The following is a 23,301-nucleotide window of genomic DNA, read 5'->3' on the forward strand; positions in this document are numbered from 1 at the left end:
ATGGAGATTGGAACCCGGAAACAGTCTCTCACTCCAAAATCAGTATCTAAGATGTATTCACTCCTTGTTGTCTCAGTTGGCATGTTCTTGAACTTGAAAGTAGCAGGCTGGACACTTGAGGTGGTGTTCATATAAGACTACTGTAACTTAGGGAAACTTGATCAGATTCCAAAATCAGAAAAAGAAGCTTGAAAACTCTCTTGATACAAATCAAAGGAAAACTCCAAATGCCTTAGTTCACACTCTCCAACCAGTGAGTCAGTGTCCCTTCTTGGTGACAGGAAAAGTAGGGAAAGTCCTTTGGGTGGATAGGAATTGGTGATAAAAAGTTCCTCCCACCCAAAAGAGAAAAAAACCCAATGTCTTCAAAATCAATTCTGTCTTCTGCAACTGCAGTCCAAATTTAGACTGGTCACAAGGCAAAGTAGGCCCCTAATCTATTCCCCTCAGGCAGGAGTGACTTTCCTCCTGAGCTGGGAGCAGGGCAAGATTTAAGCTTATAGTGCCCACACGCACAGACTGAGATGGGGGATTGTAGTTCCAGAAATCAAAAAGTAGCAAGAGAGAGTCCCAGATTTTGGGCACCTTCAGAATCTGGAGCCTTAGGCACTTGCCTGTGTTGCCTATGCCAAAATATGGCCATGGTTGGGAGCAGGTCAAAGGAAGAAAAAAAAACAACTTTTGAAAGGTTAAAAATCTCTCTCTTTTCTCCTCTCTCAAGGGCAGGTTCATTCTAGGTCCGTGAGGGCACTAGTAAGAACACAGTCCTGATTACCCCACTGGTACAAGCTGTACAACCTACAAGTGACCACTGAAAAAACACTCCTCTCACTGCAAAATACAACCACATTCTTGCATGCTTAGCCAGGATTTTATACAGCTGAGCTGACCAAACCAAACCCAGCACCCCTGGCAAAGGAAAAACCCTATCTGGCTAATTTAAAAACGAGCATGCATGCACCCATACATGCACGTATTGGCGTGCGAGCAAAGATAATGCTGCAATTTTAAATCAAGCACACATATGTTTTAATATACACCTCCCATGCATAAGTATGCACCTAATCTGTTGCGCTCCGCTGGCTGGGAGCGCTGGGGGTGAGATGTGTGCCCCTTGTGGTAAGACGGACCTCGTCTAGAGTTGGAAATGACCAGGCCCCTGCCGACCTGCATACCTGAATGAGGCCAACCACGCAAGGTTGGTCTCTGAGTGGTCCTCCGACTACTCCCAGCCCTTTCGGACCTGCTGCAGGGAGCAGCACAGGCAGCAGGCCAGACAAGAGACGAGGGCAGACAAGGGCTGAAGCTTGAAGGCTGAGACGAAGGCTTCAGGACTCAGGAGAAGAACACAAGGCATCGACATCCGGAAAGGCGAGCAGATGGAAGCTCCAGTCATAGAAGTCATCTGAGACTAGAGTAGGTGGAGTCTCAAGGCAACAGAAATGTCCGAGGCAAGGATGACTCTTACGGACCTTGGGAAATCCAGACGAGACGAAAAGGACTTGGAAGACTTAGACGAAGACAAGTGGCCACTGTTCCTCAGGGCGCCCTACACAGCATGCTACACAAGGCGGACCCAATGGGCTGGTCATGGACTATCCTGTCCTCTACGCACCCTACACAGCCTAAGAAGGCTGGTCACAGACCACGCTGGAGCGGGGCAGGCTCAGGAAAGGAATCCAACTGACTGAGGCTCCAATGACCGGAAACAGGAACCGGATGGAACGGATTTACTCTCAGGGTGGCCATCTGGAGGACTCGGGGAGCTGGAACATTGCAGGAACAGACATCAGGAAGATCAGGAACGTAAGGACTTCTAGCCATCGAGGACATCAGGCCTTCCGGAACATCAGGAGGGCAGAGACGGAGGATGTCAGGAACATCAGGAGGGCAGAAACAGAGGACGTCAGGCTCAGGAAAGGAATCCAACTGGCAGAGACTCCAGTGACCGGAAACAGGAACCGACGGAACGGATTTACCCTCGGGGTGGCCACCTGGAGGACTCAGAGAGCTGGAACATTGCAGGAACAGACATCATGAAGATGAAGTACATAAGGACCTCTAGCCATCGAGGATGTCAGGCCTTCTGGAACATCAGGAGGGCAGAGACGGAGGACGACAGGAACATCAGGACATCAGAGACCGGGATCAGGAACAGCAAAGACGAAACGAAGAGGTATCCCTTGGAATACTGGAACACTAAGCAAGAGCAGGAACATGGAGTCCAAGAGGAAGGGGAAGCTCCTCAGATGACTGGCTCATTGCAAAGGCAAAGCTGATTGGAAGTTGAAGTCCTTTTATAGGGCTGAAGACAGGCAACTCCCTGGGAGGAGTTTGGATGGGCCACACCTAGCTGGCCCTATAACTGAGGAGAAGTGCTGCGGGCCGGCCCCTAGGGAGAAGGGCATGGCCCCAAACCAGGAAGTCCATGCAGACCCAATCAAGCCTCAGGCAGGCCCCAAGGGCTTTAAAGGCCTGCCAGGCCCTGGAGCAAATCCTGAATAGTTCGTAGGCGAGACCCCGGCTTCAGAGCGGCCTCCAGGAAAGAGGTAAGAAGCCTCCCATAGCACAGCTACAGGAGGATTCATAACATAATCTTAAGAGATTACGCGAGAAAACGTACTTCGCATATCTTTCTTAGTACTTTGCTGGCTTTTACACGCATATGTGAAAGGATTTTAAAACATACTCATGCGAGGGACAACCCACTTTTTCCAATTACTCCACCAGTTTGCCTAGTTAATATTGAGGTCTTCAAGACCCCTTTGGTTCTTCATCCTGCATGCTCCCCAGTTGACCCAGACCACTGTCCTGTAAGCCCTAAAACTCGAGATCTACTGACTTGCTCCTCATCTGGAGCAGCAATAAAGTTACTCATAGAACAAGTCAATGTGTACCACAGTCTCCGGTTTTGAAATACAGAGAAACGCTTGTAACTTTTGGTCCTGCCCCAGAATTCCCATCCTCCACCCATTCCCTGTCCATTTTGACATGCGCATGAGTATATACGTGCGTACTTTGTGGCTTTTTAAAATCTGAATTGCTTGCACATGGCCCATATATGTGTATATGTGGGCATTTTTGTGTGAGAACGCTTTTAAAATTGACCTCTAGGCTTCATTTAGAAAGTGCTAAAGTTCTCTCTAGAATTAGTCAAGGGAAAAATAAGTGGGAGGGAATGAAGTACCCCTTACATCTTACTAAAAAAAAAAAAATAAAAAATATGGGTCAGGGAGAGTGACTTAGATTATTATTTTCTACTCCTAGCCTCTGCAGGCACAATCACAAAAAGATATATGCAAAACATTACAACTTAAGAAAATGCAGATGTAATTTTCTGAGTTAACCACTGGGAGGAGTTCATAACCCATACTGGAGGCTGCGACCTGCACACCATTTCAACCTTAAATATTTCAAGACATACGGGGTAATTTTCAAAAGGATTTAAATGCTTAAAACTAGGTTTTACATGTGTAAATGCACTTTACGTGTGTAAGTAGGCTTTTGAAAATTGCTACAACAGTATATTACATTTACACGTATAACTCCTTTGAGAATTATCTCCACAGCGAATAATACATGACATTTCCTTCGTAGCAGGAAATAGAGAAACCCTCCTGGACAGCGACACATTAAACAGATACATCTTACAGTTACCAAAGCAGCTCTGACACACATGATAACGCCAGTTGTGTGTTACTGGGAAAAGGTTTTTATCACATATGGTCTTTCTTTAGGAGAGAGAGAGAGATTCAACCTTTACATAGGCATCAATGTCACTTTCTATTTATACCACTGTAAGAGGGTCACTTTTAACTTGTTTGGGGGGTGGGGTGGGGTAGTTTTGGGGGTAGGTAGAGAGTGCGTTGTACAAATCAACTCCTCTTGTACCTTTCATCAATTGAAATGACAGAAAATCTTCAGTGATGCTTACTTTCCTGTTCGTACCTCCTACAATGTATGTAAATCCCCCCAAACCCCACTTGTTGTTAAAGGTGCCCCCTCTTACAGTGGTGTAAAGAGAGAGTGACATACTGATGACTACGTAAAGGTGCTCACTTTCTCTTTCTCTCTTTCTCTCTCCCCTGCATAGAGTGAAAAATAGCGTGGGTGCGATGAATATATCGAAATTACTTATGTGACATGGGAGCAGGGAAATTAGCCTAACCATGCCCCTTTTTTAACATGGGCACTATTTCTGCTATATTTATAGCATTTTGATAAATCTAGGGGTAAGTGCCAAAATATTCATTTAGCTGGCTAACTTCGGAGTTAACCGATTAAATGTTTTTGAATATGTACATCTGTATATATGTGTGTGTTTGTGTGTCTGTATACATATATACATATACACACACACATATTTGTGAAGGACATTCACCAGACAACAACAATGCCGACCAGTGGCTCAAAGCCCCCATTTAGTTTCTCTTAAAGTTGCTGAATGGCGTAAGCTCACACATATACCTACAGTACTTGAATGTAATCCACTTTGAAGTGCCGAATAAGTGCGAAAAGTGGAATACAAATATCTAAAGAAATAAGATTAAAGAAATAAATAAACATATATATACATACAGGCACAGAGAGGCACATACCCCATTCCCAGACAGACACAGAGAAATAGATTCCTCAATCCCAGACAGTCACAGACCCCCCACACCTAGATGAACAGAGAGCGAAACAGATACCCAGGCAGAATGACAGACACAGTGAGACAAAGATACCCCACACTAGACACAGACATTCCACAGAGAAACAGAAACCCAGCACCCTGACAGGCACAGAGACACAGACATACCACACCTAGATTGACACACAGACACAGAGAGAGGCATAGACATAACACAACTAAACAGAGGCAGACAGACCACAAACCCAGACCAAAGCATACAAAACAAAAACAGAGACACATATTCCACACCACACCAGACACACAGGCCATAAACCACAATAGTAAGGACGGGAAATGTTTTAAAAAAACTTAGGTACCACACTCTGTTAAACTTAACTTTTTTTTTTCTTTTTTACTGTTTTTTATTTTTCTTAGTTTGCTCATCTTTTTTTATTTTCTCATGTTTTGATTTGCCTATTTAACTTTTTTTTTTTTTTACATTTTTTGCCTTTATTTCCCCTTCCTCACCTCTTCCCTCCCTCCCCTCCACCTCCTCATTCTCTCTGGCCTCTTTGCCCATTCTCCTCCTCAAAATCACCATTCCCCTCCCTAACTTCTTTTCTACTGCATGCAACAGCTATGACCTCTCTCCCTGAAGCTATGATCTCTCTCCACAGCAAAAGCAACTGCTCTTTCTTTCCCACTGAAAGAAACGCATGGCTAAGCCATGGCATGCTTACAATGATGTCACTACATTCTGGCACCTCGCTCCCTCTTGAGCTTGCAGTGCCTCCACAGTGCAGGACTTGAATAGTGTAGCCATTTTATTCTTCCCTGATTGGGCAGCCAAGGGTGTCCCACTTCAGTACTGTTCAAGTCCCCCTGGGGGACTCACCCCTCAGTTTGCTCATGCCTGTGCTAGATAACAAACCCATGGGGGAACAATACCAGACAAAAGGCATTCTGGTCCTTATGGCATGCTCTCCCATGTTTGTACCTGCTGGGAACAAGCCAGTGAAACACTGCAAACCACAATACATCTCCTTGGATGGGACACTTTGGCATGATTTCTGAATAAACTCTCTAGTGTTGTATTTTTGTTGTGGAGTATGATGTTACTGTTTTATTTTCTAGCAAAATTGTTAGTTTTGTTAGTTACCAGTAGCATTATTTAGTGAATGTTCTTATTTTACAGAATTACAGGTTTCCTTGACAGTTGGCCTAAATTAGAGAAATGGTTTTCAGAACAGCAAAATATTCTCATAAAGACTGATGGCGAGGTAGAAGAAAATTTGATGTGCAAAAAGATGGAAGAAGTGTTTTTGACTGAAGCGGTTAAAAAACAAAAAGGTAGAACTGTTTGTTTTTTTCAATTATATTTTCTGAAATTAAAGTTTGTGATGGGCATTTATATAGAAAGCTACACTATGACTTCTGTAGTCACAAAATATATCTTAACCTGCAAAAGAGTTAGTGCTACATTAATTATGTTGATAAGTGGTGGAGTAACTTAAGTTCTCTTGATGGATGAAAGCTAGAGGGGAAATCTACTCTGAAACCCTTTTGAACTGGAAACTTGAATTCAAGTCTCTTGTGATGTCACTGAGCAAAAGCACTGATCCATTTTTGCACCATTTAATATATTTTCAGAGCTGCTTCATCTTTAGCTTAATCCTTTAAAACTAGCATTTCAAAAATAAACATTTTTAATATTGGAATCTGAACACACACCTAAGATGCAGGAGCAAAGATATGCACAGTGAAGAGAGAGAAACTCAATTGTATCTCATCCTTGCTGTTTTAACTTTTGCCTTATCATTTCACCTGCACCATTTATCATTTACAGTTCCCTACATAAATCTTTGTTTGACCATCTTAAAAACAATGTCAGATTTGAAACCGTGAATGGATTACATTTGTATAGCTATACTACAGCAATGAAAATATGCAAATTTAAGCAAAAATTTATTTTTATTTCAATTTTTATTCTGTTTTACCAATTCAAGCTCAAAACAGATTACAAAAATGTGATCGAAGCATGACCAACATATTACATACACAGACTTACAGGTCTAATTGATAACATATAACAGCTGAAAAACATACACACATATACAACCCCTATAAAATACCCCATAAAAACAATAACTCATTTGGAATTATTAACTACAAAGAGACAGAACATCAGCACATAGACTTTCGAGGTCAAGCAGATGGGTGACATCATCCAGTGGAGCCCAGCACAGAAAACTTATGTCAGAGTTTCTAGAACTTTGACCGCACCTCATTGAGCATTCCCATGGCATGCATTATATCATGCGTCTACGCAGGGTCCCTCAATCTTTTTCCACGGAGCTATGTGATCACAGAGTCTCACTGTCTCGGGACTTTTTGCATTTTTCTCTAATTTTGCTGTTTCCTGTGTTTTTTCTATTTCTGCATCAGCACAGGGGTCTGTGGTCTTTCTGATAGTGTCCCTAGGTAGGTTTTTCTATGTTTCTCTAAGTTTTCTTTTGCAGTCAGTTCCCTTCCAGGCGGGGGTACCGTCAGTGCTATCAGTGTCTACAAGCCATCAACTGCCCACCACAATTGAGTACAATTTTGCATCCCTTTTGTTTCGTGGCGCCATCTTGTCCAGGTTCCCTGAATTGCCTCCATGCAGGAGGACTATGTCTATTACTGATCCCCAATTTGACTCTTCTTCTTGGCGGCAACACATGTTGTCTGGGGTTGCCGCAAGTGCACAGAAATGACCCCCAAAGGACGCCAGTATTGATAAAATGTCTCTCCAGGCACTGGAAGACTGATCTATCAGCATTGGTATTGAAGGCATAAACAATGAAGGACCACGGAGCACACTGATGGATATGGTAAGAACATAAGAACCTAAGAACGTAAGTGTTACGAATGGGCTCCGGTCAGGAGTCGTGAACACCACCCAGAAGGGTGGCTCCAGGTGGAGAGAGACAGGAATGGCTAGAAACAGTGTCTGGGTCCAGACTGGGTCAGGGCAGGCGGCAAGTAGCAGTGTCTGGGTCCAGGCTGGGTCAGGGCAGGCGGCAATTAGCAGTGTCTGGGTCCAGGCTGGGTCAGGGCAGGCGGCAGATAGCAGAGTCTGGGTTCAGGCTGGGTCAGGGCAAGGCAGGTCAGAAGGCCCGTAGGCCACACACACACAGAAGGCCCGTAGGCCACACACAGTAAGCAGGGCAAGGCAGGTCAGAAGGCCCGTAGGCCACACACACACAGAAGGCCCGTAGACCACACACAGTAAGCAGGGCAAGGCAGATCAGAAGGCCCGTAGGCCACACACACACAGAAGGCCCGTAGGCCACACACAGTACAAGGTAGCAGGCCCAAAGGTACACCCAGAGCAAGGCAAGGTAGAAGGCCCGAAGGCCGCGCAAGGCAAAGCAAGGAATGAATAAGGCCCGAAGGCCGCGCAAGGCAAGGCAAGGAAAGGAATAAGGCCCGAAGGCCGCGCAAGGCAAGGCAAGGAATAAGGCCCGAAGGCCGCACAAGGCAAGGTCCTGGGACCAAACGCACAGCAAGCAGGGAAGGAAGGCTAGAGCAGGGAGCCCAGGCGAGCTCGATGCCGAAGCCCCGAGGGAACTGTCAGGCAGGGTTATAAGGGACAGCCCAGAACATAGAGTGGACAGGGGAGATGGACTGGGCCTGTCAGGAGAGCCAGCACTAGAGGGACCCCTGGTGGTGAGGCGGTTGCACTGCAGCCATAGCCGTAACAGTACCCCCTCCTCAAGTCCTCCCCCTCCTCCTGGGTCCCATCTTAGCAGGGGGTACTCAATAATGAAGTCAGACCCCTCCTGGGGCGATGCGGTAGGTTCAACTCCTTCCCGAGGCAGCAAGGCAGTCCATAACCCTTCCTGGAGTAATAAAGCAGACACAACCCCAACCTGGGGCAGCAACATAGTCCATAACCCCTCCTGGGACAAGGCGGCAGAGTTAGACCCCTCCTGGGGTAGCAGAGGTGCAGATTTCCATAACCCCTCCTCGGGTGACAAGAGGAACATAAGCCCCACCTGGGGCAGCGAAATAGTCCGTAATCCCTCCTGAGATGACAGCAGGACTGGTTCGGACCCCTCCAGGGTCAGCATCAGGGCCGGCACAGACTCCTCCAGGGTCGGCGACAATAGGACCAGTACGGACCCCTCCCAGGTCGGCAGCTGGACCGGTACAGCAGGCTCAGATGGTTGAGTAACAAAGTCTGTTGGCAGGCCCGGTTCGGACCCCTCCGGGGACTGCAGCAGGACCGGTTTGGACCCCTCCGGGGACTGCAGCAGGACCGGTTCAGCAGGCTCGGATGGCTGAGTCAGAAAGTCTGTCAGTAGGACCGGTTCGGACCCCTCCGGGGACGGCAGCAGGACCGGTTCGAGCCCCTCTGGGAGTGGCAGCAGGACCGGTTCGAGCCCCTCCGGGGGCGGCAGCAGGACCGGTTCAGTAGACTCAGATGGCTGAGTCAGAAAGTCTATCAGTAGGACCGGTTCGGACCCCTCCGGTGACCACAGCAGGACCGGTTCGGACTCCTCCGAGGACGGCAGCAGGGCCGGTTTGAGCCCCTCTGGGGGTGGCAGCAGGACCGGTTCGAACCCCTCCGGGGACGATACAGCAGACTCAGGTTCTTCTCGGGGTAGTGCAGAAGGCTCGGACCCCTCTCGGGGCGAAGCAGCAGGCTTGGGCCCCTCTCGGGGTGATGCAGCAGGCTCGGACCCCTCGGGGCGATGTAGCAGGTTTGGACCCCTCTCGGGGTGAAGCAGCAGGCTCGGGCCCCTCTCGGGGTGATGCAGCAGGCTCGGACCCCTCTCGGGGCAATGTAGCAGGCTTGGGCCCCTCTCGGGGTGAAACAGCAGGCTTGGACCCCTCTCGGGGTGAAACAGCAGGCTTGGACTCTTCTCGAGGTAATGCAGCAGGCTCGGACCCCTCTTGGGGTGAAACAGCAGGCTTAGACTCTTCTCGAGGGAATGCAGCAGGCTCGGGCCCCTCTCGGGGCGATGTAGCAGGCTCGGACCCCTCTCGGGGTGAAACAGCAGGCTCGGACCCCTCTCGGGGTGAAACAGCAGGCTTGGGCCCCTCTCGGGGTGATGCAGCAGGCTCGGACCCCTCTTGGGGCGATGTAGCAGGCTCGGACCCCTCTCGGGGTGATGTAGCAGGCTTGGACCCCTCTCGGGGTGAAACAGCAGGCTTGGACTCTTCTCGAGGTGAAACAGCAGGCTTGGGCCCCTCTCGGGGTGATGCAGCATGCTCGGACTCCTCTCGGGACGATGTAGCAGGCTCGGACCCCTCTCGGGGTGAAACAGCAGGCTTGGACCCCTCTCGGGGTGATGCAGCAGGCTCGGACCCCTCTCGGGGTAGTGCAGCAGGCTCGGTCCCCTCTCGGGACGATGTAGCAAACTCGGGCCCCTCTCGGGGTGAAACAGCAGGCTTGGACCCCTCTCGGGGTGAAACAGCAGGCTTGGACTCTTCTCGAGGTAATGCAGCAGGCTCGGACCCCTCTCGGGGTGAAACAGCAGACTCGGACCCCTCTCGAGGTGGAGCAGCAGGGTTAGAAGTAGTGCGCATGGAAGACACAGCTTGGACTGCCGTGGGCTTGATACCTGGAGCCAAAGTCTGAAGCTCCTGATTTTGTTTCTGGAGGAGCAGTTTAGAGAAGGCACAGGCAGTTCTAGGACATCTAGGGAAGGTGCTCGTTAGTGTCTCAACAGCAGCTGTGGGAAGCAGAGCCCTGCTAGAGTTAATCAACTCTCTCCGTTTAGAGAAACCTGTTCCCGAGGCTCTAGCACTGGTGTCACAGAAGCCTTCTTGGCCAGGTAAGTCCTGGGTTTTTCTATCCACAAACTGCCAGCTAAAATGTCTGTTTTAGTGGAGCCAGAAGCAGAATACCGGTTAGGAGAGCTGATTGTCTTTTCTAATGGAACAGCTGATCCTAGAGCAGAACAACGGGGGCAGGGTTTGCCTGGTGGTAACAGACACGGAAGACAGGAGCATTTCCACCACCCTGGTTTAGGATTTAGACAATTTAAACATTCCTGATAGACTGAGACGTTCCTCTTATGACAACTACTGCATACCCAGTGTTCTTGATCTGAGAGTTGACAGGCAAGACAGTTCTTGTAACTGGGATAATTCAAAGTCTGGCAACAAGCACAGACATAAAAACTTGGAGGCTGAGGCATAATGTGAGTAGAAGGAAAAAGAAAAAATTGGCTCACCGGTAGTACCAAGACCTATCTCTTCCCCTGGAAATTGGTGGCTTCGGCATACTGTTACGAATGGGCTCCGGTCAGGAGTCGTGAACACCACCCAGAAGGGTGGCTCCAGGTGGAGAGAGACAGGAATGGCTAGAAACAGTGTCTGGGTCCAGGCTGGGTCAGGGCAGGCGGCAAGTAGCAGTGTCTGGGTCCAGGCTGGGTCAGGGCAGGCGGCAAGTAGCAGTGTCTGGGTCCAGGCTAGGTCAGGGCAGGCGGCAATTAGCAGTGTCTGGGTCCAGGCTGGGTCAGGGCAGGCGGCAGATAGCAGAGTCTGGGTTCAGGCTGGGTCAGGGCAAGGCAGGTCAGAAGGCCCGTAGGCCACACACACACAGAAGGCCCGTAGGCCACACACAATAAGCAGGGCAAGGCAGGTCAGAAGGCCCGTAGGCCACACACACACAGAAGGCCCGTAGGCCACACACAGTAAGCAGGGCAAGGCAGATCAGAAGGCCCGTAGGCCACACACACACAGAAGGCCCGTAGGCCACACACAGTACAAGGTAGCAGGCCCAAAGGTACACCCAGAGCAAGGCAAGGTAGAAGGCCCAAAGGCCGCGCAAGACAAAGCAAGGAATGAATAAGGCCCGAAGGCCAGGCAAGGCAAGGAATAAGGCCCGAAGGCCGCGCAAGGCAAGGCAAGGAATAAGGCCCGAAGGCCGCGCAAGGCAAGGTCCTGGGACCAAACGCACAGCAAGCAGGGAAGGAAGGCTAGAGCAGGGAACCCAGGCGAGCTTGATGCCGAAGCCCCGAGGGAACTGTCAGGCAGGTTTATAAGGGACAGCCCAGAACATAGAGTGGACAGGGGAGATGGACTGGGCCTGTCAGGAGAGCCAGCACTAGAGGGACCCCTGGTGGTGAGGCGGTTGCACTGCAGCCATAGCCGTAACAGTAAGAACATGCCATACTGAGTCAGACCAAAGGTCCATCAAGCCCAGCATCCTGTTTCCAACAGTGGCCAATCCAGGCCATAAGAACCTGGCAAGTACCCAAAAACTAAGACTATCCCATGCTACTGATGCTAGTTATAGCAGGGGCTCTTTTCTAAGTCAACTTAATTAATAGCAGGTAATGGACTTCTCCTCCAAGAACTTATCCAATCCTTTTTTAAACCCAGCTACACTAACTGCACTAACCACATCCCCTGGCAACAAATTCCAGAGTTTAATTGTGTGTTGAGTGAAAAAGAACTTTCTCCGATTAGTTATAAATGGACCACATGCTAACTTCTTGGAGTGCCCCCTAGTCCTTCTATTATCCAAAAGAGTAAATAACCGATTCACATTTACCCATTCTAGACCTCTCATGATTTTAAACACCTCTATCATATTCCCCCTCAGCCATCTCTTCTCCAAGCTGAACAGTCCTAACATCTTTAGTCTGTCATCATGGGGGAGCTGTTCCATCCCCTTGATCATTTTGGTCGCCCTCCTCTGTACCTTCTCCATCGCAACAGAATCTTTTTTGAGATGTGGCGACAGAATTGTACACAGTATTCAAAGTGCGGTCTCACCATGGAGCAATACAGAGCATTATGACATTTTCCATTTTATTCACCATTCCCTTTCTAATAATTCCCAACATTCTGTTTGCTTTTTTGACTACCGCAGCACACTGAACCTACAATTTCAATGTGATATTAAATTTCTTACATGGAAAGTTCTCTTCCTAGTAGCTATTACCTCGGCTAGAAGGGTTAGTGAGTTGCAAGCACTTGTCACATACTCATCTATACACGGTTTCTAAATGACCGAGTGATCCTACGCACTCACCCAAAATTCCTTCCCAAAGTGGTTACGGAATTCCACTTGAATCAGTCGATAATCTTGCCCACATTCTTCCCAAGACCTCACTCTCACCAAGGTGAGAGTCCTTTGCATACCTTAGACTGTAAACGTGCACTTGCATATTACCTAGACCGCATTGCATTCCAAAGGAAATACACCCAGCTCTTTGTTTCTTTTGATAAAATCAAACCAGGTAAAGCAGTGGGAAAACAAACACTCTCAAACTGGCTAGCAGATTGCCTAGAGTTCTGCTATGAAAAAGCAGGCCTTCCTCTCTAGGGACGAGTAAAGGCGCACTCAGTAAGAGCAATGTCAACCTCAGTAGCACACTATCGTTCAGTACCAATTGCTGAGATTTGTAAGGCTACAACATGGAGTTTTCTTCACACCTTTGCAGCACATTACTGTTTGGACAAGGAAGGACGACAAGATTCAGCCTACGGACAATCTGTCTTAACGAACTTGTTTCCAGTATAATCCCAACTCCTTCTACATCCAACCTGCTGTGATTTCAGGCTGTCTTAACATTTTTTCCAACAGTACACCAATTGTTCCTGTTGCACAAGTTGTATGCTGTTGGTCCATATCACATTTGACTCAACCTGAAGCTTGCTAATCACCCATATGTGAGGACTATCATCCTGCTTGTCCTGGGATAAAGCAAAATTGCTTACCTTTAATAGGTGTTATCCCAGGACAGCAGGATGTAGTCCTCACGAAACCCACCCACCACCCCGCGGAGTTGGGTCTGAAACGTTTAATTATTTTATTTTTGCTAAAGCTTATTGCTACAAACGAGACTGAAGGGAGACCGCTGTGGCTCGAGGGATCATGGCATGCTGGCATGCTCAGTGAGCTCAGTGCACCAGTCAAAAGTTTCTAGAAACTTTGACAGAAAGTTTTCCACGTTAGGGCTCCATCCAGTGACGTCACCCATATGTGAGGACTACATCCTGCTGTCCTGGGATAACACCTATTACAGGTAAGCAATTTTGCTTTCTTCAGTACCTGGATTACCTAATTTGGCTTTTTACCCTGTTCTTTTCACATTATGGATCTATTCCAGATTTAAATGTAGAGCAGTTTCCATTTATGTCCAAACTTAATTCCAGAGCTAAGTGTAAAACTCCATTCACATTCATTTATTCCGACCCAATCCATTTATAGTCCCTGAGGTCAAGTAGCATTTCCTTCCATTATTTGAATAATTTAATCCAGGAGTTAAATAATCTACCTTCTCAGAAGGATTAGGTAATATGATATTAATGTGCATTCACTCCCTGTTCACTTTGCAATATGAAAGAAGCCATCCCCATCTGCTCATAAGGCGGGAGGCCACAGCCGGAGAGGTGCTTTGCCTCCGAATCAGGAAGAGGTGTGGAGGACTAGTGAGCATAATTTAAGCATTAACCTGTCCACTCACCATCCTCTTCTTTCGTTGACTTTCGGTACTTGTTCCTTTCTTCTTTCTCCGCATAGCTATGGATATTAAAAAACAAAAGGCAGGAACAGTGGTGAGGGACATCCGTGCTCTATGAGACTGGACCATCAGCATGTGCGGTCACCCCCCCAAATGTGATCATTTTCTTGTGATGACCCATGGCTGGTAGTGTGGAGATGGCCATGGCTTTTGTGGCTTCAGGTGGAGGTGACGGGCCATGGTCGAGAAAGGAGATCAGAGCTTTTGGTATACTTTCCGACTGTTGACAACTTGTGTGGCATTCCTTTTGTCCTGCAGTCAGCCTGTGGTATGCTAGAAGCAGTGTGAGCTCCTGATTGTGGCTGCTTGGGCCAGTTGGGTGGCCTCTTCACTGAGTGGAGGGAAGGTCCACCTTCAGGTAGGTTGACACTGGTGAGTGGTACCTCAGGTTGGGCTCTATTGTCTGCTATTGTGTGCAGGATCAAGGGAGGAACGGGTCATAGTTGGATGCCTTGGCTACTGCTTCTGGGAATTGCTGGGAAGGGTGGTGCTTCATTTTGTAGACACAGTTTAATGAAGAGGCAGCTATCTTGGGGAGGACAGGGGTTTACAGTGGTTGTGGCCATTTTTAGGAGGGCATGCATATAAGATGGTGGCGGCCATTTCTAGAGGTGCATGATTAAGGTATTGGCAGTGGTTGAATAATGGCAGACATTTGGGTAGAGAGGCTGTCATGCACTGAATAGTAGCAGCCATCTGGCAAGAGCAGTAGGGTGCCTCAAGGGCACTTTTTGTTTGCCATGGCATGTAAAAAAATGAAAGAATTGTGGGAATCCTGATAGCAGGGCAGGTTGTCAGCTGTTTGGGCCATGGAGAGGCATAACTAGGTTTGTGGTAGTCAGCCCTTGTCATCTCCTACACTAGATGCATTGGGTGGGGATGGCGGTCAGATTACAGTGATGGTGTGACTGTTGGATGCAAGCCCATGCATTTGGACCCAGGTAGTACTATATCTCTTTGGCCGGGTGGACCGCAACATCTTCTGTATCTGTTCACTGCTTGTTCATGCCCTTAGTCAGGCTCAGGTATGCTATTTCTGGAGGGCTAATGTTGTCAATGGTGGAGCAGAGCAGGGCAATATTTTTAGGTCATGGTGAGGCAGACAGGTCTTTGAGTCATTGAAGATGGGTTTCATAAGAACATAAGTATTTCTATACTGGGTCAGACTGAGGGTCCATCAAGCCAGTATCCTGTTTGCAACAGTGGTCAATCTGGGTCACAAGTACCTGGCAAGATCCTAAACAGCAACTGGATCCCATGCTGTTAATGTCCAGTCTTTCACCAGATCTACCTGGTTAATAACAGCTTAAGGATTCCTCCTCCAGGAACCTATCCAAACCTTTTAAAACCAGCTATGTTAGCTGCCTTGACTATACCCCCATTTATGAATTCCAGAGTTTAATTGTCTGGTGGCCATATTGGGGGACCGTCAAGCCAGCACATAAGAAGCAGTTGTTGGATGGTGTCTGCCTCTGCCTCTCTCACCTAGTTTTCTCGTAGTCAAGTACCCAATTTGACTCTCAATTTTACTCCTATGATGCTGGTTTTTATACATGGGCGATAGTGCAATTAGTGTCTTATGCCAAGACCTGGCAGAAGAATGGGGATGTAACTCTGAAATCGGGTGGCATCTTATTTGACAAATCATTGCTGTTTCACTCTAGGGAGCTCTGTCCTCCAGGTTCTGTCCTTTTCAGTGTCTTACCCCTCCCCCAGAAGGCGTATAGGAAGGTGAGCATCTGGAATAATGCTCCATGCTATCTCTAGAAACTTGTCATTCTCAATTACACCATCAGTATAAGGAACACATGGCATAACTGACAGAGAAGTTGTCTTCATGGCATAGCTGACATGGTTGTCTTCTTCAAACTCTCTGTGCACCTGGTCAATTCCATCAGCTTGTAACTCTTTTGTGGTGACACAGCCTACTTACAGATAGCATAGGGCATCATATCCACAGTTCTACTCCTTTTGTGTAAGATATCTCTGGTTGGTGCCAGGCATTAGCTGGAATTTTGCTTTTGCTATTGACCACAGATTCGTGTGGTCACAGGTATATTGCACCTAGCATCATGTTCCTTTTCTTATCTATCAGCATGCTACTCTTCCTCCCAGTTACACTGTTTTTATAGAGAATATAAATTGGGGCAGTCTAAGACTTGGGACCTTATAGTCTGAGATACACTAGAGTTGCATCATATACTTTCCTTCTCTTGGGTTTGCGTAGATGTTTCAAGTTTTATTCCAGAACCTCAATTTTTTTGGTCAATGCCACGTAGTTCCTGAATTTTCCAGGTTTGCAATTTTCTGTTGAGAAGTAAGTCTTTGTATACTTCAAGTAATCCAAAACAGAGTCAGGAAATAGCTAAATCCAGAATGGGTGTTAATTTCATCAGCCTTAAAAATCGCAGTGGATTTGTGCAGTTGTTGACTGGGGCTACCATGGTTCACCTGACAGTAATGCGTATGTTGCTTTACCCCTTTTGACAGTGCACACACAGTGTATGGGCTCTGGGCCATATGATTAATAGCAGTTACCATCTACCTTATATACACTATGTCAGTTTTTCATCTGGGTGTCTGCTCTATGCTGGAGTTTGCCTTTGTCACTGGTGATCATATTGTTTTGCATATAAGACAGCTCATGCATGTCTGGTTGTTGGTACATGGCGGCTTCCTTAGATCCCCTGTCATCCATTTTGTTCAATAAGTCATTCCTGTACGTACCCGGATCAGTCCAGACAGTGGGTTGAGCCTCCTTTCCAGCAGGTGGAGACAGACTAAAACTTGCAGGATGCCCTATATCAAGACAGAGCCTATCCTCTCACCCTTCAGTATTCGTCTGTCTCCCAGCAGGTGCAGCATCTCCCCTTCGGTTCTCTGCTGTAGGCTTGTCAGCCTCTTTATTCTCTTTAGGTTCAAGCAAGTACTTCTTTTGGTTCTTGTTTTTAAAAAAATTATAGAAAGTGAATCTCTGAAGGAATTTTTGCCTTCTTTAGTGCCTTTTTGTGTGGGAGACGTCCGTCTCCCAGCTCTTGCCCGGCTTAGGGGGGCTTGTCCCCTTTTGCAGGAGGGGGTTCCCTGTTAGTCCTGAGTCCATGTACGCTTCCAGGTGTGGGGACCGACGCTCTCTGGGCCTTGTTCCCCCTCTGGCTGCCGAGAGGGTTTTGAACCCGCTGCTGCGCTCAGTAAAAAAAAAAAAAAGGAGTTTCAAAGTTTTAACTTTCAATAAGTTGCAGGTACTCACCAACCTCTAACTTATTTGCAGCAGTTGACCAGCTTTTTTAACTTTTTCTGGTCAGTATAGGATTAGAACCGGCAGTCAGAGAAGCAGAAGGCAGCAGGTTTCCGCCTGCTCTCTCCTGCTGTGCAGGCTGTCAATCAAGCTTTGTTTTTTCAGCTTTTTTTTCCTCAGCCGAGGTTGCTATGTCCCGGCTGACAGCCTGTGCTTCTTGTGGGCTGTCCTCCTCGCGTTTTTCGCGGCAGGGCCTCTGCACTGCTTGTCTGCCGGGTGGGGAAGGTCCCTCCTCGGCAGGACAAGCAAATTTAGCCCGGGGCTCCACTCCTGCCGGCATGACTAGGCCTTTCCCGGGTCGGTGGAGCCCGGGAACGGACACCATCTTGGATTTTTCGTCTGGCCCGATTTCAGTGCTCCCTGGGGCTGGGGGGCCGGATTTTTTTGATTTAACCCCCGATTTGGCCACCGCGGGTTCCCAGGAGGGGGGTCCTGACCTTCCCTCGCCCCCCCCCCCCCCCCCCCGGTAAATCCAGGGTCCCTTTTTCCGCGGATTTCGTCCTCCTCATGCACAAATCTTATTTAGCTAGCCTGCATGAGATGGATGAAAGCCCCCCCTTGCCCCCCCGTCTAAAATCCCTCGCTCAGCGCCGTTGACCTCTGGACCGGCTGCGGAGCCTCAGGGACCAGTTCGGGTGCGGGTGGTCCCGGGGGTGCTCCCCTCCCCCGGTGTCTCCTGGGTCCTCCGACCCCGCTGCTTCCTTGGATTCATCAGAAGCCCCCCCTAGAGGGGGATGACCCCAGAGCCCTTCATCTTTTTCGTAAGGAGGAGCTAGAGCCCCCTCCTCCCTTTTGTTTTGGAGGAGCTGGGTCTGGAAAGTCCCTCCGTGGATAATCTCATGGCCTCACTTCCTAAGGATATGAACCCGGTTTTGGGAGGGCTCCGGCCTCGGCCTTTCCCTTCCACCCCATGCTTAAGCTCCTTATCCTACGGGAATGGGAGGCTCCTGAGGGTTTGCTCCGGGTGGGGCGTGCGATGGATAAGCTCTATCCCCTCCCGGAAGAGGGCTTAGAGCTGTTGCGATATCCATCAGTGGATTCTTATGTTTCTGCAGTGGCCAAGCACACCACGATCCCGGTGGAAGGTTCCACGGCCCTAAAGGATTCACAAGATCGTAAGCTGGAGGCTCACCTGAAGCGCATCTTCGATGTCCTGGCCCTTGGGGTTTGGGCGTCTTGCTGTAGCAGCCTCATGATGTGGGCAGGCCTCCAGTGGGTCCAACAGTTACTCTGTGCCCGAGCTTCTGCCAGGTGAGGCAGAACAGGCCGAGCGTCTGGAGGTGGTAATCGCTTACGTCTCGGACACCCTCTGCGATTTGGTCCGTGTCCAGGCGAACGCGATGGTTTCAGCAGTGGCTGCCCGGAGGCTCCTTTGGCTTCGCCACTGGTCGGCTGATCAGTCCTCGAAGACCCGGGTGGGCACGCTTCCCTTCAAAGATAAGATGCTCTTTGGCGAGGACCTCGACAAGCTTATGGACTCCTTGGCTGACAACAAGGTCCATAAACTTCCAGAGGTCCGCCCTAAGGCTTCTCGGTCCTTCGCGGCCTCTCGCGTTCGCTTCAGGGGTCAGCGTCGCTTCGCTTCTCGAGGGCGGGGCGGTACTCCTAGGGCGTCTTCTCGTGCGCAGTCCTGGTCGCAGTCCTTTCGTGGCAGGCGGCCCTTTCGCGAGGGCCAGCCCGTGCATACCCCCGCTAAACCTGCCACACAATGAAGTTCAGCCGGCCCATCCCTTGGTCCCTTACCTCGGCGGACGCCTCTCCCTGTTTTTCGAGGAATGGGTCAAAATCACTTCGGATCAGTGGGTCCTCGACTTTATCAGAGACGGGTACGCTTTCGACCTCGTCAGGGAACTTCCAGATCTCTTTCTGTTCTCACCTTGCGGCCGGGCCAAGAGGGACGCGGTGGTCCAGACTCTCTCCAAGCTTCTGGATCTGGGCGCGGTGGTCCCAGTCCCAGAAAGGGAAATTGGCGCCGGCCAGTATTCTATTTACTTCACCGTGCCCAAAAAGGACGGGTCCTTCCGTCCAATCCTGGACCTCAAGAGGGTCAATCGGGCCCTCAAGATCCCCCACTTTCGCATGGAAACCCTGCGGGTGGTCATTGCGGCGGTCCATCCAGGAGAGTTCCTTGCTTCCCTCGATCTCGCAGAAGCATATTTTCATATCCCCATCCACCGCGACTACCAGAAGTTTCTCCGATTCCACATCCTCAACCAGGACTTCCAGTTTCGAGCTCTCCCCTTCGGCTTCGCGACCGCTCCTCGCACCTTCACGAAGGTAATGGTAGTAGTGGCTGCGGCCTTGCGCTGGGAAGGGATTCTCATCCATCCCTATCTGGACGATTGGCTCATCGGGGCCAAATTGGAGACCTCTTGCCGGCGGGCGGTGGATCGAGTCCTGGAGTCCTTGCCTCTCTCGGGTGGATAGTGAACTTTTCCAAGAGCAAGCTTCAGCCCTCACAGGAGTTGGAATTTCTGGGAGCATACTTCGACACCCGAGTAAGCAAGGTTTTCTTACCTCGGGTGCGAGCCCTCAAACTGATCGGTCAGGTTCAGAATTTGATTGCGCTATCTTCACCGATGGCCCGGGATTATCTCCAAGTCCTGGGCTCCATGGCTTCTACCTTCGATCTGGTCCCCTGGGCTTTTGCTCATATGCGTCCATTACAGAAAGCTTTGCTGTCTCGTTGGCAACCAGTGTCGGAGCAGTTCCACGTAGTCCTTCCCTTCTTGGAGTCTACTGCCGACGAATTACAGTGGTGGCTGTCCTTTCCTCATCTCCTACAAGGGATGCCTCTTCAAGCTCCACAGTGGACGATAGTAACCACGGATGCCAGCTTGTTGGGCTGGGGTGCGGTCTGCCTATCTCAGTCCACCCAGGGGACATGGTCCCAGACTCAGTCGCGCTGGCACATTAATCGACTGGAAACTTTGGCGGTCCGTCTGGCCCTTCAGGAGTTCCTTCCTCTGATCTGCGACAAGGCGGTACGAGTCCTGTCCGACAACTCCACCACAGTCGCCTACATCAATCACCAAGGGGGCACTCGCAGTCCCCTGGTAGCCTTAGAAGCCAGCCGCTTACTCGCTTGGGCGGAGCATCACCTACAGTGCCTTGCGGCCTCTCACATCGCCAGAAAAGACAATGTTCAAGCCGACTTCCTCAGCCGGCAGTCGCTCGATCCGGGAGAATGGGAACTCTCGGACGCGGCCATGGCTCTGATAGTGGACAGGTGGGGTCCTCCTCATCTCGACCTCATGGCGACTCTGCACAATGCCAAAGCCAATCGGTTCTTCAGCCGCTGGAGGGAACATGGCGCAGAGGGCGTGGATGCTCTGGCTCTCCCTTGGCCGGCGGACGTGCTTCTGTACGTGTTCCCCCCCGTGGCCTCTGGTAGGGAAAGTTCTCAGGAGAATCGAACTCCACCGGGGTCCGATGATTCTCGTCGCTCCTGAGTGGCCGCAACGGCCGTGGTTCGCGGATCTCATCAATCTAGAGGTGGACGAGCCCCTGCGCCTCAGTCATCTCCTTCGTCTCCTCTGGCAGAGGCCTGTATTTTTCGACCAGGCTGATCGCTTCTGTCTGGCGGCTTGGCTTTTGAACGGCGTCGCCTGAGGCGCAAAGGTTATAGGGAGGAGGTCATCTCCACCCTGCTGCGAGCCCGGAAGCAGTCGACTTCTCTGGCCTATGTGCGCATCTGGAAGGTCTTTGAGTCTGCATGTACGGAGGCAGGCGTCCCAGCGCGCTCCGCCTCGATTCCTTTGGTTCTTTCTTTCCTTCAGAAGGGTCTCTCTAAGGGTCTCTCCTTCAGTTCCTTACGCGTTCAAGTCTCAGCGCTTGGCTCTCTCCTGGGTCGGGTGGATGGTCATGCCTTGGCTGCTCACCCAGACGTCATTTGTTTCCTGAGGGGCGTCAGACACCTCCGCCCTCCCTCTCGGGCCACGTGTCCATCTTGGAGTCTCAACCTCGTCCTTCGTGCTCTCTGGGCGGCTCCCTTTGAGCCTCTTCGCCACGCTACGCTCAAGGATCTTACTCTTAAGACTGGCTTTCTAGTCTCTATCTCCTCTGCTCGTCGTATTTCCAAGCTTCAGGCACTGTCCTGTCGGGAGCCCTTCTTGCATTTTTCTGATTCCGGGGTCTCTCTCAGGACGGTTCCTTCCTTCTTGCCTTGTCTCCGCTTTTCATGTCAACCAGTCGGTGGAACTCCCCGCGTTCTCTCCGGAGGAGATTGCGGGTACGGCTGGGGGAGACCTCCGTCGCCTGGATGTCAAGCGAGTCTTGCTTCGTTATCTTCAAGTCACCAATGACTTTCGAGTTTCGGACCATCTCTTCGTCCTTTGGAGTGGTCCCAACCGGGGTAAACAGGCTTCTAAGACCATGATTGCGAGGTGGTTGAAGGAAGCCATTTCCTCGGCATATCTTTGTCAAGGTCGTCCTCTTCCTGAGGGTCTGAAAGCCCATTCTCTGCGTTCTCAGGCTACTTCTTGGGCGGAGAGTCAGTCTGTCTCTCCGCAGGAGATTTGCAGGGCTGCCACTTGGATGTCTCTGCATATTTTTTCTCAGCACTACCGCCTGGATGTACACGCTCTGGTGTTTAGTTCCTTTGGGCGGCACGTGCTTCGAGCGGGACTGTCTCGGTCCCACCCAGTTTAGGGAAGCTTTGGTACATCCCACTGTCTGGACTGATCCGGGTACGTACAGGAAAGGAAAATTAGTTCTTACCTGTTAATTTTCGTTCCTGTAGTACCACGGATCAGTCCAGACACCCTTTGCTGTCTGTCTTCTGTCCTCTCGAAGCTTGTTTTCTTGTAGGTCTGCAGATTTCATATATTCCTTGGTGCAAGATTACTGAATATTTACACCGGAAGCCTTGGTGGTTATTTTATACCAAGTTTATGCAAGAGCGTATAGGTATACTATGCTTCTACATTAATCTATGGTTGCTCCGTTGAGCTTTTGGTTACTTGCTTGATCCTATTCTTAGTTTTATTGTTTTCTGCTTTGACATACGTTATACTGAAGGGTGAGAGGATAGGCTCTGTCCTGATACAGAGCATACTACAAGTTTTAGTCTGTCTCCACCTGCTGGAAAGGAGGCTCAACCCACTGTCTGGACTGATCCGTGGTACTACAGGAACAAAAATTAACAGGTAAGAACTAATTTTCCTATCTGCACTTGGGCATCTGTTCCCTTCATCACATGTTCCATCTGTGTTTGCAGCACTGCTAGGGTTGGATAACTGCTCTAGCACCATCATTTTTAGAGACTGTATAATAGGGCATCCAATGCTGGTTCTCTGACAGATTTTATATATATTCTTATGGGAGGAGGGACACTGAAGCCCCTTGTCCTATTGTTCTCCATATGACAACATCGGAAAAACATGCCACTTTGCCACATGACGTTTTTACTGTGTAATTAGAGAGCTCCCGATAAGTTCTCTGGATACTGTTGCCACTTTTTACTCAGCTAATGATAAATTGCTATTAGATCTTCATGTCAGGGAGCATCAAGTGGCTCACCTTTAGCACTCGCATATTGGATGTTTTTCCTATACGTCATCTTTCGTTTTTTTTTCATCTGGTCATTTATGGCATTCATGAATTTGTCACCTGCTGCAGTTTGTTGCATGGTACTTGGGTGTCTCACTTGGTCTTCAGGTGACACACGCGGGTCAGTTTCCCTATGCATGTCATTGTTATGAAATGAACTGTCATCCTATGGTCAGTAAGTTATTTATGCCACTTAGGCATTGGGCCTTCAGGCACCTGATCTATTTTGGTTTGCAGTTCCAGAGTGATTGAGTCAGCTGTTTTTGGCTCTCTCTTCTTTAGAAGAGAATCCTGCATCTTTTTGTGCCTCCAAG

General features: G+C 49.4%; 1 protein-coding gene across 1 annotated transcript in view; it reads left to right on the plus strand.

Annotated features, from left to right (window-relative positions):
- The window catches only part of LOC115082267 (sperm flagellar protein 2-like), a gene marked incomplete at both ends in the record, with an annotated part of 124,941 nt that overhangs the window by 62,146 nt on the left and 39,494 nt on the right, over positions 1 to 23,301 (plus strand). The window contains one exon of the mRNA XM_029586513.1: positions 5,811 to 5,965. Within this exon, the coding sequence (XP_029442373.1) occupies positions 5,811 to 5,965 (155 nt within the window). The remainder of the gene's footprint in view (positions 1 to 5,810; positions 5,966 to 23,301) is intronic.

This window comes from Rhinatrema bivittatum, unplaced genomic scaffold (assembly GCF_901001135.1).
Source record: "Rhinatrema bivittatum unplaced genomic scaffold, aRhiBiv1.1, whole genome shotgun sequence".
NCBI lineage: Eukaryota > Metazoa > Chordata > Amphibia > Gymnophiona > Rhinatrematidae > Rhinatrema > Rhinatrema bivittatum.